The sequence below is a fragment of the Dendropsophus ebraccatus genome, chromosome 1, assembly GCF_027789765.1.
Source record: "Dendropsophus ebraccatus isolate aDenEbr1 chromosome 1, aDenEbr1.pat, whole genome shotgun sequence".
Classification (NCBI taxonomy): Eukaryota; Metazoa; Chordata; class Amphibia; order Anura; family Hylidae; genus Dendropsophus; species Dendropsophus ebraccatus.
In genome coordinates, this window is record NC_091454.1 from 166,467,441 (window position 1) to 166,487,294 (window position 19,854).

The following is a 19,854-nucleotide window of genomic DNA, read 5'->3' on the forward strand; positions in this document are numbered from 1 at the left end:
GTATAAAGTGTAACATGAGCAGTACAATGGAGATGTCATTGGTGGAGAAAAGCAAAACCAGTAGTGCAATTGACAATAGATGCCCATCTTATAGAATAGTCTTAAAGGGGTTATCCAGTGCTACAAAAACATGGCCACTTCCCCCCATCTCTTGTCTCCAGATTGGGTGGGGTTTCAAACTCAGTTCCATTGAAGTAAATGGAGCTTAATTGCAAACCACACCTGAACTGGAGACAAGAGAGGGGGGAAAAGTAGCCATGTTTTTGTAGCGCTGGATAACCCCTGTAAAAAATTAGTCTGACTTAAAAAATGCTGACTGTATAGGTAAAGTACGTACAAAAATAAACATAGTTACAGTGTACATTACTTTTTTTAGGTTCTAACCTTCTGTACGCATTGTGTAGAATTCTCAATTCCAGGTATGTTTCATTGCTGCACAGTGGTCTGTTTATGTACACTGGATCACCCCATGACATCACAACAGTATGGCTGCGTAATCTAGGCTGTGCCCCGCCATCTGGTCATATAGTTTGAATCATTGGATGCATCACAAGAAGCCTCTGTACATATCACTAGTCAGACCACACATGGAATATTGTGTAAGAATGACAAGTCTTAAAGAGATACTCCAGCGAAGATATATATATATTTTTTTAATTAACTGGTACCAGAAAGTTATATAGATTTGTAAATTAATTCTGCCACCTCTGTCTGTGTTGGGAACTGTCCAAAGGAGTAGGGGTTTTCTATGGTGATTTGCTACTGCTCTGGACAGTTCCTCTCATGGACAGAAGTGGCAGTAGTGAGAACTGTTTCAGACTGGAGAGAATGCACCACTTCCTGCATTACATACAGCAGCTGATAGGTAATGGAAGACTTGAGATTTTTAAATAGAAGTAAAAAAATTTTGCCACAATTTCCATTTACCTGGAGTGGAAGGGTGACCAAGGTCATCAAAGAAAAGGGTGGGTAACAATACCTAGACAGATTATTAAACTTGGGGCTAGTTAGATTAGAAAAAAAGACATTTTAGGGGCGATCTGATCACAATGTACAAATATGTTAATAGACAGTACAAAGATCTTCCAGTGATCTTTTTACTCCTAGGTCTTTAACCATGGCAAGGGGGGGCATCCTCTACGTTTAGAGGGAAGAAGATTTCACCACCAGCACGGACAGGGATTCTTTACTGTAAGAGCAGTGAGACTGTGGAACTCTCTGCCACATGATGTTGTTATGGCTGACAACATCATGTGTATTTATAAGGGTTTGATGCGTTACCATTATTCACAATGAAACCAAATTTAGGTAGACAATTTTATTCAATATTACATAACCATAAGTATTTACATATATATCATAAACCCACAAAGTTAACAGAATATTTACAGAAACTGCGTATTGCATAGATTTAGAGCAGGCTTCATACAGTCCTTCCTGAGCAGAAGCTTTAAGCCTATTATTTCCTAAATCCCTTCATATCAAAGCTTTTATACCAAAGTATATGAATAAGTAATATTAGATGTCCAATAGGAGTGAGATGCCTATTGACTATCAGGTTATCTATACCAGTACTTGCATTTCTTATTAAACAACAACTCTTGAGCATCTTTTCCTAAAACTTGTGCTGTTCTGCTGTTATTCCTTCAGGAAATGTGAATAAAATAACCGTGTTACCCCATATGTCTTGTTGATACAGGATGTCCCTACGGGGTGTGACACTGTCCCATTGAGAATACAAATGGTAACACCTAGTTGTCAATTTATTTATACATTTCCTGGAGGGATAACAGAGGAATTGTACAATGCAAAGTTATCAAGGATAAGGCTCCATCGGGAATGTAAGTAACTAAAATGGACATGTCAGCAGAACTAGCAACCCCTGGTCCCTAGTACATTTTATATGGTATTGTACAGAAAGTAAACCACACGGGTAAGCTCCAGGAAACTTGTCATCATTTTTATGCTATCTGTACCACAAGCCACTACGGTGGTCCTACCTTCTTTGTTCCTCCCTGACGGACTTTATTGAGTCATCTCCCCTTATAGCCAAACATAAAGAGATCTATCAATGAAGACCGGTGGGGTGGACAGAAGCCCAAGTCTTCTTAACTTGTGCTTCAGCCATCATGAAATTGATGACAGGTTCCTTTAAATAATTGAAATAGAACATGCTGAATGTCTCACTTATTAACTAATACAAGGTCTGTTTCTGACTAAAGACCACCCATGCAGTGGCACAAGCAGTAGCATATCTAATGTAGAGGCAGGCCATGTTTATGGAGCCCGGTGCTGACCACTTCTTTACCTAAGACCAGCACCCAATTGTATTTCTAGGACCAATAGAGCCTAATGGAATGATATTAAGAGGTTATGAGCCAGCAATAGAATGGCAGTATGGAAAGGAAAGCAGCCAGACTGTTACTATGTCGCCTGTTTATAGCCTCCAAAATGTACCGCATGCTGGCTAACACAATTTGATTAAAGAGAACTACATATAATTACATATATGTGCTTTTTCATGGACGGCTGGTTACTTCTCATATCATGTCTAGACTAGAGTCATGTCAGAGACTCATTCTTCATTTGTGTTCAGCCTTGTGCCAAGTATTATGTTATCTGATGATTTCCATAGCGCTATGTGTTCTGACTGTAAATCACCAGATGTAGTGAGTAGCGTTCCTCTAATCTCATTATTCAGTGGCTGCTCTATGTGTATTTATGTGTGGTTGTCACTGATGCAATGTCTTCACTATTAGATCTGCTTGGCTTCCCATTAAAAAGAAATCTCTGTAAAGAAGTACAAACAAAACATAAACCCTGTAACCCGTCTCAATGGCAGTAGGCTACTCGATGGATCCATCTGTGGCCATATAATGTTCTTGTACATAGGAAACTTACCCTTCTCAAGGTTTTATGGCACCGTTAAGTGAATAATTGGAATATTCAAGCAGTTCAATGGCTTGTGACAGCTGGTAATGAATATTGCTTCACTAATTCTCTGCCTTCATTTATATTCATTTTATTATTTTTTATTATATTATTATTTTATGGCAATGAAGTTAAAACACTTAACAATTCCATGTGGGTGTATCTGCTGCAGTATGCTCCATGCTTGGGGATGTGTTTTGGGCAGCCCTATGGGAGAGAGCATATGCTGCACAGGGCCCTATGTGCATTATAGTGGCTGCATTAGTATTCAATGCTGTTCTCTTCATATACAGTACATATTTTATATATTTTAGGCTGTAATTTAATAATATAAATCATATTTCTTCTCATGTAGGTTTATTAAGGTCCCAAGGGTCCCATACTAGTCACGCTAACAAATTCTGCTTGGTTATTAGCTACATGGCCTGAATCAGGCAGCATATTAACAATGTAAGGGATATTGCTATCATAGTGACATTAAAAGGGACAATGTCAGATTCATGTCTGCATCATCACCAGTCACAGACGTCTACCTGGCAATGTTCACATAAGCCTAGGTCAACAAAGAGGATTGGAGATTTTACAGACACAACACTGCTCCAGCAGCTAAACCACTATCAAAATATCCAATATACTTTTGCACTAAAATATAATTTTAGTGCATTTGTAAAAAATCAGTAGGGGCAGTTTAGGTGCAAGACTAAGTGGTCAATATCTTTCCTTAACTTCTCTGTTCTTAAAATATATTTGATGGGTTAAAGGGGTTATGTCCACATTCAGTGATTGGCAATGTTCGGAAATCCAATAAAGAATAAATTAAGTGACAGTCGAGCATACATGCTACTGCTCCATTCACTCGGTGGACAGCAGGCCTCTGTTCTTGGCATGGGTCAGAATCCCAACAGCCAACCATCAATCAGCTAGGTATCCCCCTATTCTGTGGTAGGGATATCTTTAAATGTTGGGATAACTCATTTAATGTACCATCACATCAGGACTCATTTAGAACTGAAGATTTATCTACCCTGTCCTTTTCCTTCCATATCTGGGTCTAGCAGTTAGTCTGCCATTGTATAAACACCTCAGCAAGAATAAATGCAGTTGTGCAAGAGGCTTTAAGCAGTTTTCTTCGTTGTGCAGCTTAGTTCATGGATTGCTCATTGAGTCAGTGGTGTTAGATCGCCTAATAACAGCGAGTACTGGCCCATTGGGCAGCGTCTTGATGGCAGTCCAAGCTTCGAATCGAGTGAGACCTTGAAGGTTGATGTTTCCCAACTGCAGTAATTCATCCCCTGGCTGCACAGCATCATTCTTGTCTGACACACCTATGAGAACAAATACACAGTGATACTCAAGTTACATGTCAAACGTTTTTCTTAATGACAGGTATACTGAGGCAGTGGGGGGAAAACCCATCTATTCCTTGGCCATGATGGGAAGTAAGTGTGCTGACAGTAGTGCAGTACACTATCTAACACGATTTCAGTATGTATCATAGAGGCAGTCCATAGAATGCAATCCAGAAAGAAAAACAATGCAAAGTAGCTCTTCTCCAGCAAGAAAAGTAATATTGTGTACTACATGTTAGAGATAGCTTCCCCCTAAGTTACCCAGGAAGCAAAGCATTACTAACACTACTCTAGTTTAAAGTCTTACTGTCATTTGGAAAAACTTATAAAGACATGATAAAAGTTTTGATCGGTCTGGGTCTAAGTTTTCAGACTTGTACTGATCGTGAGCCAGAAGAAGACCACGCTACGCCGCTCAAGTGATCAGTCGGGATCCGATTAATTTTCTATGCAAGAGTTCACACCATAAGCGAAATTAGGGGGGGCATGGGGGCAGTGGCTCCTGGGCCCACACTGGCAGGGGCCCACTGAGGTCTCAGAGGCTTAATGCTGTCTGCAAAAGCTATTTCCTTTGCAGAGAGCCTGCAGAGCGATGAGGAAGGACCTGTGGTGATGTCATAAGGGGGCGGGGCTGAGAACTGGAGAGGATTCTTGTGGATGAAGGACCTGTTGTGATGTCATGAGGGGGCAGGGCTGAGAACGGGAGAAGATGCTGGTGCATGAAGGACATGTGATCATTGTCCTCTTATATCTCCTCCTGTAATGTGATAGATAGATAGAGAGAGAGAGAGAAATAGGAGATAGATAGATAGATAGATAGATAGATAGATAGATAGATAGGAGATAGGTGATAGCTAGATAGAGAGATAGGAGATAGCTAGATAGAGAGATAGATAGAAGATAGAGAGATAGATAATAGATAGATAGATAGATAGATAGATAGATAGATAGATAGATAGATAGATAGAAGATAGAGAGATAGATAATAGATAGATAGATAGATAGATAGATAGATAGATAGATAGATAGATAAATATATAGATAGATAGATAGATAGGAGATAGATAGATAGATAGATAGATAGATAGATAGATAGGTGATAGCTAGATAGAGAGATAGGAGATAGCTAGATAGAGAGATAGATAGATAGATAGATAGATAGATAGATAGATAATAGATAGATAGATAGATAGATAGATAGATAGATAGATAGATAGATAGGAGATAGATAGATAATAGATAGATATATAGATAGATAGTAGATAGATAGATAGATAGATAGATAGATAGATAGATAGATAGATAGGAGATAGATGATAGATAGATAGATAGATAGATAGGAGATAGATAGGAGATAGATAGATAGACAGATAGATAGATAGATAGGAGATAGATAGATAGGAGATAGAGATATATAGATAATAGATAGATAGATGATAGATAGATAGGAGATAGATAGATAGATAGATAGATAGATAGATAGATAGACAGACAGACAGACAGACAGATAGATAGATAGATAGATAGGAGATAGAGATATAGAGATAATAGATAGATAGATAGATAGATAGATAGATAGATAGATAGATAGATGATAGATAGATAGATAGATAGGAGATAGATAGATAGATAGATAGATAGATAGATAGATAGATAGGAGATAGATGATAGATAGATAGATAGATAGATAGATAGATAGATAGGAGATAGATAGATAGATAGATAGATAGATAGATAGATAGATAGATAGATGATAGGAGATAGATAGATAGGAGATAGATAGATAGATAGATAGATAGATAGATAGGAGATAGATAGATAGATAGATAGATAGATAGATAGATAGATAGATAGATAGATAGATAGATAGATAGAAGATAGATAGGAAATGGATATCTAGCAGCTCATCACATATCTTGGATTGTACATGTATGATCACAACCAGCTCACCCCTTTGAGGCTATGTTCACACTGCGTATGTTTCCGGCCGTAGTGCGAACCGCGAATATACGCACGTAGTTTTGAGGTTGATGCGTTCGCTTGAAAGTAAACGATATACGCCCGCACAATGCACACTACGTATGAGCTTACGGCCGGATCGTATACGGTGGCGTGAAAAATGAACAAGACCATTGTTTGAGGACGGAAATGTTGAAACTCACGGCCGTGGATTTCCATGCGGTCCTGTACGAAGTACTTATTTCAGCCAAATTGAACTTGATTTTTCGATCCAAAAGGATCTGTGAGTTTTATTGGGCTGGCCAAAGATTTCCAAGTAAATGACTTGCCTCAGATCGCTTCGAAACAAGCTAGGGAAGCATAACTGTACTACAGGCGTATGTTCGCGGTTCGTACGCATCCAGCCGCATGTCGATTTTTCCCACATGTACGCCGGCGCACAAAATGCGGCCGGACTCATACGCAGTGTGAACATAGCCTTAATGTCTAAAAACATATTACCTATACCACTATTATTTTTAGGCAAAGATAATCTGGTTAAAAGGGTTCTCCAGAATTAAGAAAAAAAAACATAGTTGCTTTCTTCCAAAACAGCGCCACCCCTGCTCTTAGGTTGTGTGTGGTATTACAACTTGGCACTATTCACTTCAGTCGAATACCACACAAACTGAGGACAAGAGTGGTGCTGTCTGTGGAAGAAAGCAGCTATATTTTTCTAATCTTAAGCACTTAAAAAAATTTTGTGGTTCTATATGTGAAATGTACAGAAGCTTCTTACACTGCTCTTTTTTCTTATCCACTATGAGTAATGTAGAAGAATATACTCTTTATTATTCAAAAATCCTTGTCACCTGCTGAGGTTCCCTATTGGTAAGGTTGGTTGGGGGCCCACTCAGACTCACTCGCCCCCCCTAGGCTGAACCCCTAGCTATGCCCCTGGTTCACACTGAACAAAAGGCAAGGAATTGCCTTTGAAATCCGCTCTTAATTTAACTTGTACTCCGCTTGAAATTCCACCTGTAAAATATGTACAGAGTAATGCCTTATTGTGCTCAATGGCATTTCCTCTCTGCTGTTCACACAGTGGAATTTACGCACGTGATTCCCCTTCTGCCCAAAGAACTGACATGTAAATTCTTTGGGCGCATTCCTCTAGAGAAATAGAAGTCAATGTGGCTTTGAATTTCCCCTTTCCGTTTGTATGCCGCGGAATACGCGCAGAATATGTGTTGAAAGCATCTATCTAGGTCTCCTCCCACATTTTGCTCACAATTCCGTGCAAAATTGATGCTGAACTTTGCTCCAATTCCTCACCAACTTAGGAGGAGATTTTATCCATGAAAATGTCCTCTTCAACTCCTCACCTATTGCTCAGTGTGAACATACCCTAAGTCTGTGGAGCCCAGCTGATATCACTGACAGCGGGGAGCGGACCTTGCCTATAATCTCCTACATAAGTTAAAGTGTACCTCTCATTCTAAAAAAACTTTTGATATGTCATAGAGACATGTCAAAAGTCTTGTTTGGTCTGGTTCTGAGTGTTCAGTCCCATACCGATCGCTGGGAGGAGACCGCACTTAAGCGTAGTCCTCTTCTAGCTCAGTGTCATGTGACAAGTCAGATTCCTAATGTAAGACTATGGAGCCCGACTCTTTTTTTCTGACACAGAGGGGGGAGCAGACGCGCTGCCATGTGGTCCTCTCCCCGTTCGTTCTCACAATTGGTACTACCTGAGACGTGTGGAGATAGGGCATCTGCTTTTAGGTAAGAGTTGGCACACTCCCATATACACTGGCGTAGCTACCATGGGGGCAGGGTACGCCGTCGCTATGGGGCCCGGGCCCCCGCGTTAAAACATGCCCCCGCCCCCTGTATTGCCGCTCACTATGCATATGCATAGTGAGCGGCCCTGAGCCATCCCCCCACCCGCCCAGCCCGCCCCTTCTATCGCCGCTCAGCTGAGCCGATCAGAAGCCCGGGAAAGTGCAATGAGCAGCACTTTCCTGGGCTCCTGATTGGCTAAGCGGCGATGGAGGGGGCGGGCTGGGCAGGTGGAGGGGATCGCTGTCCTACTCACCTGTCAGCCGGCCCCAGCAGCTCCTCTCCCGACACTCCGGTCTCCCGTCATCCTCCGGCACAGGCAGCGGGGTGCAGAGAAGCTGCCTGTGTCCCGGAAGTGTTCTGCAGCGGCAGATGAGGATGACGGGAGACCGGAGTGTCGGGAGAGGAGCTGCTGGGGCCGGCGGACAGGTGAGTAGCCTGTTTGTTGTTTTTCTGGTCGCAGGGGGGCTACTATGGGGGCACTATATGGGGCATTGGCTACTGTATGGGGGCATTGGCTACTATGGGGGGCACTGTCTGGGGGCATTGGCTACTATGGGGGCACTGTCTTCTATGGGGGCACTGTATGGGGGCATTGGCTACTATGGGGGGCACTGTCTTCTATGGGGGCACTGTATGGGGGCATTGGCTACTATATGGCGGCATTGGCTACTGTATGGGGGCATTGGCTACTATATGGGGGGCACTATATGGGGGCATTGGCTACTATGTGGGGGTATTGGCTACTATATGGGGGCATTGGCTACTATATGGGGGGCACTATATGGGGGCATTGGCTACTATATGGGGGGCACTATATGGGGGCATTGGCTACTATATGGGGGGCACTATATGGGGGCATTGGCTACTATGTGGGGGTATTGGCTACTATATGGGGGCATTGGCTACTATGTGGGGGCATTGGCTACTATGTAGGGGCACTATGTGGGGGCATTGGCTACTATATGGGGAGCACTATATTATGGGGGCATTGGCTACTATGTGGGGCACTATATGGGGGGATTGGCACCAATTACACTGCTGCTATCTCCAAACTGTGACAATAAGCAAAATATTTTTTTTCTATTTTCCCCCCTAAAATCAGGGGTGCGTCTTATCAAAAGGCGCGTCCTATAAAGCGAAAAATATGGGGGGGGCCTTAAAAAATTTTGCTATGGGGCCCCGTGAATCCTAGCTACGCCCCTGCCCATATACACATTATATTGCCGTCTGCTATTACGGAGATCAGTGGGATTGAACGATTTATTACTAATGTTTATGGAATCAGATCATCTTAAGTACCTGTCATCAAAAAACACTTTTGACACGTCATAAGGCATGTCAAAAACTATAGATTGCAGCGGGTTTCATGAGGAGCTATAGCTGGGGAGAGAGAGTACAACAGGCGTGATATCCACTTCATGGCCGCTCTTAATTCCGACAATGTAGCCTCATAAATTTACCTTGTCTGGTTACATTGCACAGCCACTGCTCTCTCTCCGTGGCTACTTTATATCTCCTGATCGTAGCGGGTCTTAGCAATGTTTTTAATGACAGGTACTCTTTGATAACAAACTCATTATAAAAAAAAAACTGCCTGCAGTTAACAGGGCACATAAACATGAAGTAGGGTAAAAAGGCTAGACGCAGCAATATAGAAGTCTGTTTAAAGGTCAGCGGATGAGGAAGTTGGATGAACATATACAGAAGTAAGTAGAAGTAATACATTGTAAGTTCTTGTGAGCACTCATCTTGTGTGGATTGATAATGAATGTGTTATTCTGTAATGTCTGATCTATTAGATTTGTAAGTACTGTAGAACATGTTCAAAGACATGCAATGCGTTGACCATGCATTACAACAAATAAAATGTTTGCTTATAAATGATTACCTTGTCCCTTACACACATTTATGAAGATTTTCATGAAAACAGAATTGAATGGTGATGGACAGAGCTTTAGAACTTGATGGCGTAAGCATACCCAAATACTATATTTCTCCTGCCTGGTGTATTGCTGCCCTCTAGTGGCTGCTTTTGTTAATTTTACATTCGAAAGAGTGAATTATTTTGTTATGTTTGATCCTGGAGAGTCTGAAGTTATAAATTTTATTGGTAATATGGATATGGTGGAATTGAAATATTTCTAATCACCTTGCCAGTTAAACTTCTATGTTATCAAGTGTTACAGTGTACCTGTCGCTATAACTTTCAAAATCTAAATCAACAGTAGATGTGATATAAAACAAGTTTGCAATTTACATTCATTTTTTTTTTGGTTAGTTATCATGGAAAATACAGCACTTCCTGTTTTCTTAAAAAAACAGGAAGTCCTGTGTATCCCAGGCCACCTGAGCGCTCACAGAGAAGGCAGTCATGTGACTGATGGACACATTGAGCTGTGACTCTCTGTACTGGCCGGAATTCCTGTGTTTAGTCTGTTTTTTCCACCAGCACAAGTCAGAAAATCTGCCTTCAGGAGACTGGACCTGGATGTCTGGTAAGTTCAGCTTTGTTTTTACAGCAGGATAACAACAAAACAAAAAAATAAATGTATATTGCAAACTTGCTGTATATCACATCTACTGTTGATTTAGATTTTGAAAAAGTTATAACGACAGTGACACTTTAAACACAAAGAAACAGGCTCACCTTTAAATATTCGGTTAATGACAATAGGCTTGTCTCCATTGACAGAGCCTTTGCCTCCATCTAAACTGAATCCCAGACCGGACAAATTCTTTTCAAGTGTAACAGTCATCGATCCTGCATCTGAATCTGTCAGAAAGAAGGATACATATTCTATAGTGAATCCAAAAAATACATTATAAAGTTATTATCTGTATATTTCAGTTCCCATAGGTGTGAAGAAATGAATGTACAATAATAATAATTATCATCAATGGTAGTAGAAGTAGTAGTAGTAGTAATAGTAGTATTTAAAGTAACAGCTATAACAAGTAGTTGAGGTAGTAATAGTAGCAGTGACAGTAGTAACAGTAATTGGTAATGGTAACAATGAGTAGTAATAGGTAATCGTAACAATAGTAGCAGTAAGAGTAGTAGCATGTACTATATAAATAACGATAATAGTAGTAAGAGTAATTGTAATAGCAGTTGAAGTATTAACTAATAATAGTAGGTAATAATAGTAGTAGTAGTAGTAGTAGTATTACCGGGCAATAGTCATAGTAATAGCAGTATTAATAATATTGTAGTAGCAGTAGTAGTAGTATTAGTAGTAGTAGTAACTAATAATAGTAGGTAATAATAGTAGTAGTAATAGTATTACTGGGCAATAGTCATAGTAATAGTAGTAATAATAATATTGTAGTAGTAGTAGTAGTAGTAACTAATAATAGTAGGTAATAATAGTAAAAGTAATAGTATTACTGGGCAATAGTCATAGTAATAGTAGTAATAATAATATTGTAGTAGTAGTAGTAGTAGTAAAAGCAGGAGAAGTAGTAACTAATAATAGCAGGTAATAATAATAGTAGTAGTAGTATTAATGCAAAATAGTTATAGTAATAGTAGTAATAATAATATTGTAGTAGTAGTAGTAGTAGTAGTAGTAGTAAAAGCAGGAGAAGTAGTAACTAGTAATAGTAGTAGTAGTAGTAGTAGTAGTAGTAAAACTAGAAGAAGTGGTAACTAATTATAGGTAATAGTAGTAGTAGTAGTAGTAGTAGTAGTAGTAGTAAAAGCAGTAGAAGTAGTAATAGTAGTAGTAGTAGTAGTAGTAGTAGTAGTAGTAGTAGTAGTAGTAGTAGTAGTAAAACTAGAAGAAGTGGTAAGTAATTATAGGTAATAGTAGTAGTAGTAGTAGTAGTAAAAGCAGGAGAAGTAGTAACTAGTAATAGTAGTAGTAGTAAAACTAGAAGAAGTGGTAACTAATTATAGGTAATAGTAGTAGTAGTAAAAGCAGGAGAAGTAGTAACTAGTAATAGTAGCAGTAGTAGTAACACTAGAAGAAGTGGTAACTAATTATAGGTAATAGTAGTAGTAGTAGTAGTAAAAGCAGGAGAAGTAGTAACTAGTAATAGTAGTAGTAGTAGTAGTAGTAGTAGTAGTAGTAGTAAAACTAGAAGAAGTGGTGACTAATTATAGGTAATAGTAGTAGTAGTAGTAAAAGCAGTAGAAGTAGTAATAGTAGTAGTAGTAGTAGTAGTAGTAGTAGTAAAACTAGAAGAAGTAACTAATTATAGGTAATAGTAGTAGTAGTAGTAGTAAAAGCAGGAGAAGTAGTAACTAGTAATAGTAGTAGTAGTAGTAAAACTAGAAGAAGTGGTAACTAATTATAGGTAATAGTAGTAGTAGTAGTAGTAGTAGTAGTAGTAAAAGCAGGAGAAGTAGTAACTAGTAATAGTAGTAGTAGTAAAACTAGAAGAAGTGGTAACTAATTATAGGTAATAGTAGTAGTACTAGTAAAAGCAGTAGAAGTAGTAATAGTAGTAGTAGTAGTAGTAGTAGTAAAACTAGAAGAAGTGGTAACTAATTATAGGTAATAGTAGTAGTAGTAAAACTAGAAGTGGTAACTAATTATAGGTAATAGTAGTAGTAGTAGTAGTAGTAAAAGCAGGAGAAGTAGTAACTAGTAATAGTAGTAGTAGTAGTAGTAAAACTAGAAAAAGTGGTAACTAATTATAGGTAATAGTAGTAGTAGTAAAAGCAGTAGAAGTAGTAATAGTAGTAGTAGTAGTAGTAGTAAAACTAGAAGAAGTGGTAACTAATTATAGGTAATAGTAGTAGTAGTAGTAGTAGTAGTAGTAGTAGTAAAAGCAGGAGAAGTAGTAACTAGTAATAGTAGTAGTAAAACTAGAAGTGGTAACTAATTATAGGTAATAGTAGTAGTAGTAGTAGTAGTAGTAGTAGTAGTAAAAGCAGGAGAAGTAGTAACTAGTAATAGTAGTAGTAGTAGTAGTAGTAAAAGCAGGAGAAGTAGTAACTAGTAATAGTAGTAGTAGTAAAACTAGAAGAAGTGGTAACTAATTATAGGTAATAGTAGTAGTAGTACTAGTAAAAGCAGTAGAAGTAGTAATAGTAGTAGTAGTAGTAGTAAAACTAGAAGAAGTGGTAACTAGTTATAGGTAATAGTAGTAAAAGCAGGAGAAGTAGTAACTAGTAATAGTAGTAGTAGTAGTAATAGTAGTAGTAGTAGTAGTAGTAGTAGTAAAAGCAGGAGAAGTAGTAACTAGTAATAGTAGTAGTAGTAGTAAAACTAGAAGAAGTGGTAACTAATTATAGGTAATGGTAGTAGTAGTAAAAGCAGGATAAGTAGTAACTAGTAATAGAAGTAGTAGTAGTAGTAAAACTAGAAGAAGTGGTAACTAATTATAGGTAATAGTAGTAGTAGTAAAAGCAGGAGAAGTAGTAACTAGTAATAGTAGTAGTAGTAGTAAAACTAGAAGAAGTGGTAACTAATTATAGGTAATAGTAGTAGTAGTAGTAGTAAAAGCAGGAGAAGTAGTAACTAGTAATAGTAGTAGTAGTAGTAGTAAAACTAGAAGAAGTGGTAACTAATTATAGGTAATAGTAGTAGTAGTAGTAGTAGTAGTAGTAGTAGTAGTAGTAAAAGCAGGAGAAGTAGTAACTAGTAATAGTAGTAGTAGTAAAACTAGAAGAAGTGGTAACTAATTATAGGTAATAGTAGTAGTAAAACTAGAAGAAGTGGTAACTAATTATAGGTAATAGTAGTAGTAGTAGTAGTAAAAGCAGGAGAAGTAGTAACTAATAATAATAGCATTAGTGATAGTAGTAGTAGAATTAGTAGTAGTAAAACTAGAAGAAGTGGTAACTAATTATAGGTAGTAGTAGTAGTAGTAGTATTAGTAAAAGCAGTAGAAGTAGTAATAGTAGTAGTAGTAGTAGTAGTAGTAGTAGTAGTAGTAAAACTAGAAGAAGTAACTAATTATAGGTAATAGTAGTAGTAGTAGTAGTAGTAGTAAAAGCAGGAGAAGTAGTAACTAGTAATAGTAGTAGTAGTAGTAGTAAAACTAGAAGAAGTGGTAACTAATTATAGGTAATAGTAGTAGTAGTAGTAGTAAAAGCAGGAGAAGTAGTAACTAGTAATAGTAGTAGTAGTAAAACTAGAAGAAGTGGTAACTAATTATAGGTAACAGTAGTAGTAGTACTAGTAAAAGCAGTAGAAGTAGTAATAGTAGTAGTAGTAGTAGTAGTAAAACTAGAAGAAGTGGTAACTAATTATAGGTAATAGTAGTAGTAGTAAAACTAGAAGAAGTGGTAACTAATTATAGATAATAGTAGTAGTAGTAGTAGTAGTAGTAAAAGCAGGAGAAGTAGTAACTAGTAATAGTAGTAGTAGTAGTAGTAAAACTAGAAGAAGTGGTAACTAATTATAGGTAATAGTAGTAGTAGTAGTAGTAAAAGCAGTAGAAGTAGTAATAGTAGTAGTAGTAGTAGTAGTAGTAGTAAAACTAGAAGAAGTGGTAACTAATTATAGGTAATAGTAGTAGTAGTAGTAGTAGTAGTAGTAAAAGCAGGAGAAGTAGTAACTAGTAATAGTAGTAGTAGTAAAACTAGAAGAAGTGGTAACTAATTATAGGTAATAGTAGTAGTAGTAGTAGTAGTAGTAGTAAAAGCAGGAGAAGTAGTAACTAGTAATAGTAGTAGTAGTAGTAGTAGTAGTAGTAAAAGCAGGAGAAGTAGTAACTAGTAATAGTAGTAGTAAAACTAGAAGAAGTGGTAACTAATTATAGGTAATAGTAGTAGTAGTACTAGTAAAAGCAGTAGAAGTAGTAATAGTAGTAGTAGTAGTAGTAGTAGTAAAACTAGAAGAAGTGGTAACTAATTATAGGTAATAGTAGTAGTAGTAGTAGTAGTAGTAGTAGTAAAAGCAGGAGAAGTAGTAACTAGTAATAGTAGTAGTAGTAGTAGTAGTAGTAAAAGCAGGAGAAGTAGTAACTAGTAATAGTAGTAGTAGTAGTAAAACTAGAAGAAGTGGTAACTAATTATAGGTAATAGTAGTAGTAGTACTAGTAAAAGCAGTAGAAGTAGTAATAGTAGTAGTAGTAGTAGTAGTAAAACTAGAAGAAGTGGTAACTAATTATAGGTAATAGTAGTAGTAGTAGTAGTAAAAGCAGGATAAGTAGTAACTAGTAATAGTAGTAGTAGTAGTAAAACTAGAAGAAGTGGTAACTAATTATAGGTAATAGTAGTAGTAGTAAAAGCAGGATAAGTAGTAACTAGTAATAGTAGTAGTAGTAGTAGTAAAACTAGAAGAAGTGGTAACTAATTATAGGTAATAGTAGTAGTAGTAAAAGCAGGATAAGTAGTAACTAGTAATAGTAGTAGTAGTAGTAGTAAAACTAGAAGAAGTGGTAACTAATTATAGGTAATAGTAGTAGTAGTAAAAGCAGGAGAAGTAGTAACTAGTAATAGTAGTAGTAGTAGTAGTAGTAGTAAAACTAGAAGAAGTGGTAACTAATTATAGGTAATAGTAGTAGTAGTAGTAGTAGTAAAAGCAGGAGAAGTAGTAACTAGTAATAGTAGTAGTAAAACTAGAAGAAGTGGTAACTAATTATAGGTAATAGTAGTAGTAGTAAAACTAGAAGAAGTGGTAACTAATTATAGGTAATAGTAGTAGTAGTAGTAGTAGTAGTAGTAGTAGTAAAAGCAGGAGAAGTAGTAACTAATAATAATAGCATTAGTGATAGTAGTAGTAGAATTAGTATTACTAGGCAATAGTAGTGGCAATAGTAATAGTAATAGTAGTTGTGTTTTAACAGTAGAAGTAGTAACTTAATAGTAGTAACTTACTACAATAGTAGTAGTAGTAATCGGAATAATGGTAGTATTTGTAGTAATAGTAGTTGGAAATAGTGGTGGTAGTAGTATTACTACTGCTGCCACAAAGTACACACTATATAGTAAATAATGTAATTTTGTTGGTGTAATGTTCAGGGTGAGCTCTTTACTTACTAGATAGTGTAGAGTCATCAGAGAGGCCACAGGCTTCCGCTGTGTCCATAGCTTGCCCTCCATCTTTTTCTTTCTTTACTACAATGACAGCTTGTTTGGGATGGCGAGCCTGGCGCAGAATTTCTGTAGCTTCTTTATGGCTGACGCCTTTCAGTGATTTTCCATTAATAGACAAAACTTTATCTCCTTTCTGTATTGTTCCTTCGTGAGCAGTCAGTCCGTCTGGGAAAACTCTGTGCACCTGCAACCAGAAACCCAAGCAGTTAGAAAAGGGATTTTACTGTTTTACATTGGTTAGTAAATAGGACACCCTAAACCAGTGCTTTTCAAACTGTGAGGCGGGCCTCACCAGTGAGGCTCCCCCTAAGTTGTTGGTGAGGCCCGTTGGTGAGCCAGTTTTCACAAAAGTAACTATGATCTGCACAGTCCTCCAAAATCTCCATTTTAGCAACATTAATAATGTATTTCATACTTGCTGTATTATTATCTACAGCTTGGGAGACAGTTGAAAGGTAGTCCTAGCATTATTTTCAGCTTTTAAATTGACTTTCACCACAGATGGTGAGGCCCAGGCACCCTCTTGGTCAGTCTGGTGAGGCCCAGGCATTGCCTTGGTCTGTTGGGTGAGGCTCCAGTAGAAAAAGTTTGAGAAGCACTGTCCTAAACTATACTGCACGGCCATAAGTATGTAACTCTTCTTTTTAGTTGTTTGACCTTTTTCCTTTGTGCCCAGTGATATAACTATGGGTTAGCTAGAATTAGAAAAAGCATAGCAATTTTTTCCCCAACAATATCACCACCCCTGTCTTCAGGTTGCATGTGGTATTACATTGCAGCTCAGTTCACTTCAACACTACTACTTATATGAAGTAGTAGTGTACTCAGGCTTACAGGACTGGACCACCCAGCAGTCTAAATGTTTTGTTACAACAAAAGCACAAGAATGATTTGCAGGGACTCTTCAAGAAAAGAGCTTGTGGTTGATAGAAATAACAATTTTCATAGAATTCATAAATACATACAGTGATTTCTTTATTTTCCAGATCAGCTCCTCCTGCAAGACCGAAACCTAGACCAATGCCTTCCTCCTTGTGGAGGACCACCACATGGATGTCATCAAATTGCTGGGATAGAAAAGTATACACAGATGCGATTACACATATACATCTGAAAGCAGATATACTGTAGGCTTATGCTACGTTTACACTGAGCATTAATCGGCCAATTCATCGTTTAACAATTTTGAAGCAACTGTTTGGTTTTTATAACGATCAGCATTTAGACGAAGTAAAAAATCGTTTAAAAGTCGCTATTGCGATCATTTTAAGATTGCTTAAGCCCATCTCACACATAGGGGGAATCTGTGAAAGACTGCTTACACGAATCGATGTGCAAATTTTTAGCAAACGACCAAGGACGATTTGAGAACATGTTGAAGGATCACAATGAACAATATTTCGCTCATCACTTGATCGCTCACTGTGTTTACACGAACCAATTATCGCTCAAATGCAATCGTTAAAAATTCGAATGATATTCGTTCCGTTTAAACGCACCATTCAATGCAACAATTAGAGATGAGAGCATTTACAGTTTGGGAAGATGGATGCAGCCCTAGGCCGCCGGGAAAAACGGTATCCATGTTTTCCAGGCAGCCCTAGGGTTGCATGCATCTTCTCCAGCCACCAGGGATAAGATACCGAGGATTCAGGGTTTCTCACACCCGGACTTACTGTAAATTCGCTCATCTCTAGCAGAGACGTCATGCCTGACATAGAAAAATGGCTCTACATTGCAGCTCATATAGACTGCTGAAAACAACCATGGGGTCTAATATAGACTCTAAAAAAGTTTGTGACTAATTATTGATACATATTATATATTATATACATCTCTTTTTCTTTGATACTAAGAGCATTGATAAGGCAAACCCCTTTGGTCTTATTTGATAAAATAAGTGTATTTTTGTCAACACTGTGTAACAAAAAAGGGAACTAAGTGCAGAACAACTTAAAATACATTACCTTCAGTGTTTTCTCATCCAGTCCTTTAACTTCCTCTATGAGCTGGGACAGTTCTTCTGGGGGAAGTAGTGAAATGACGGACTGGCCGGCACCAGCACTTGTAGAAGGCAGAAAACTCTTCTCTTCCTTCTCCCTTTCTATCTCTCCCGCACTATACCCCTTCAGCTCTGAAAGGCTATGAGAAGGAAAAATATAATTTCATGAGATGGTTTGTAGCAGAACTGATTTTAACAAAAACTATTTAAAAACTATGGACAGTGTGCTGTATGAGCTCTATTTTGTCTCTGTACATGTACACAGCCTACTGTATATGATTTTTCTTTGCAAACTGCCTTGTTTCTGCTTCCCTCTCTTTTTCCAGCATGTGTGAGTTTTCCTTCAGGGTTTCTCCACACCCTGTCTACCATCTGAGCAACAAACGCTTTTCTTTTCTCTAACACTGGAAGAGCGGAAAGTGCTTCTTGGAGCAGGAGCTAAATGGTAGGATTTTTTTTTAAATAAAGACTATTTATAAAGTTGCTACATTCTGCAAAATTAGTGCCCAGTGTCTATAGCTTTAAGTAAAATCCCAGAAACTAAGCAATTCAGGTGTGCTGACATATTCTTTGCCTCAGGCTGGGTTCATGCATAGTATGATCAGTATTTGTATGATTCAGTATTATGGTCAGTATTTTTAACCAAAACCATGAATGGGTCCAAAACATATAAAGTGTTACAAAAACATATCAAGTGTTAAACTTTTCTTATAGTTTTTCGGTGTTTTAGTTTTACTCTTAGTTAAGGCTAATAACACTGATCAAAATATCAAGAAAATACTGATCAAAATACTATTTAGGATCCCAGCCTCAGTTGGCAGATGTATTATAAATCAGTTCTACTGGAATAGGAACTAGGTCAAGTGCCTAGGGCAGCACCTTTTTTTTTTAGTTTTTCTAGTCTCCCACCTCCAGTTCAGACTTGCCAGTAAATCTGGTGTCTTTTCAAGAGGGTTGGGGCGGGGGGCGGGGTATTGGTCATATTGGTCAGGTCTGCTATGGCGGTGTTATTCAGTCACAGTATGGCGGTATTGGTCAGGTCTGGTATGGCGGTGTTATCCAGTCACAGTGTGGTGGTATTGGTCAGTTCTGGTATGGCAGTGTTATCTAGTCACAGTGTGGTGGTATTGGTCAGGTCTGGTATGGCGGTGTTATTCAGTCACAGTATGGTGGTATTGGTCAGGTCTGGTGTGGTGGTGTTATCCAGTCACAGTATGGTGGTATTGGTCAGGTCTGGTGTGGTGGTGTTATCCAGTCACAGTGTGGTGGTATTGGTCAGGTGTCTGGTATGGCGGTGTTATTCAGTCACAGTATAGTGATATTGGTCAGATCTGGTGTGGCAGTGTAATCCAGTAACAGTATGGTGGTATTGGTCAGGTGTCTGGTATGGCGGTGTTATACCGTCACAGTAAGGTGTATTGGTCAGGTATGGTATGGTGGGGTTATCCAGTCACAGTATGGTGATATTGGTCAGGTCTGGTGTGGCAGTGTAATCCAGTCACAGTATGGCGGTATTGGTCAGGTCTGGTATGACAGTGTTATCAAGTCACGGTATGGTGGTATTGGTCAGGTCTGTTATGGCGGTGTTATCCAGTCACAGTATGGTGGTATTGGTCAGGTCTGGTATGGCGGTGTTATCCAGTCACAATATGGCAGTATTGGTCAGGTCTGGTATGGCAGTGTTATTCAGTCACAGTATGGTGATATTGGTCAGGTCTGGTGTGGCAGTGTAATCCAGTCACAGTATGGCGGTATTGGTCAGGTCTGGTGTGACGGTGTTATCCAGTCACAGTATG

At 38.3% G+C, this 19,854-nt stretch overlaps 1 protein-coding gene across 1 annotated transcript in view; it reads right to left on the minus strand.

Annotated features, from left to right (window-relative positions):
- Nucleotides 1-1,303: 1,303 nt before the first annotated feature.
- The window catches only part of IL16 (interleukin 16), a 60,085-nt gene continuing 41,534 nt past the window's right edge, over nucleotides 1,304-19,854 (minus strand). Inside the window, exons 15-19 of the mRNA XM_069983802.1 lie at nucleotides 18,024-18,198; nucleotides 17,022-17,123; nucleotides 16,000-16,240; nucleotides 10,711-10,836; nucleotides 1,304-4,256 (exon numbers count right to left, since the gene is read on the minus strand). Coding sequence (XP_069839903.1) covers nucleotides 4,078-4,256; nucleotides 10,711-10,836; nucleotides 16,000-16,240; nucleotides 17,022-17,123; nucleotides 18,024-18,198 — 823 coding nt within the window. The 3' untranslated portion in view covers nucleotides 1,304-4,077. The remainder of the gene's footprint in view (nucleotides 4,257-10,710; nucleotides 10,837-15,999; nucleotides 16,241-17,021; nucleotides 17,124-18,023; nucleotides 18,199-19,854) is intronic.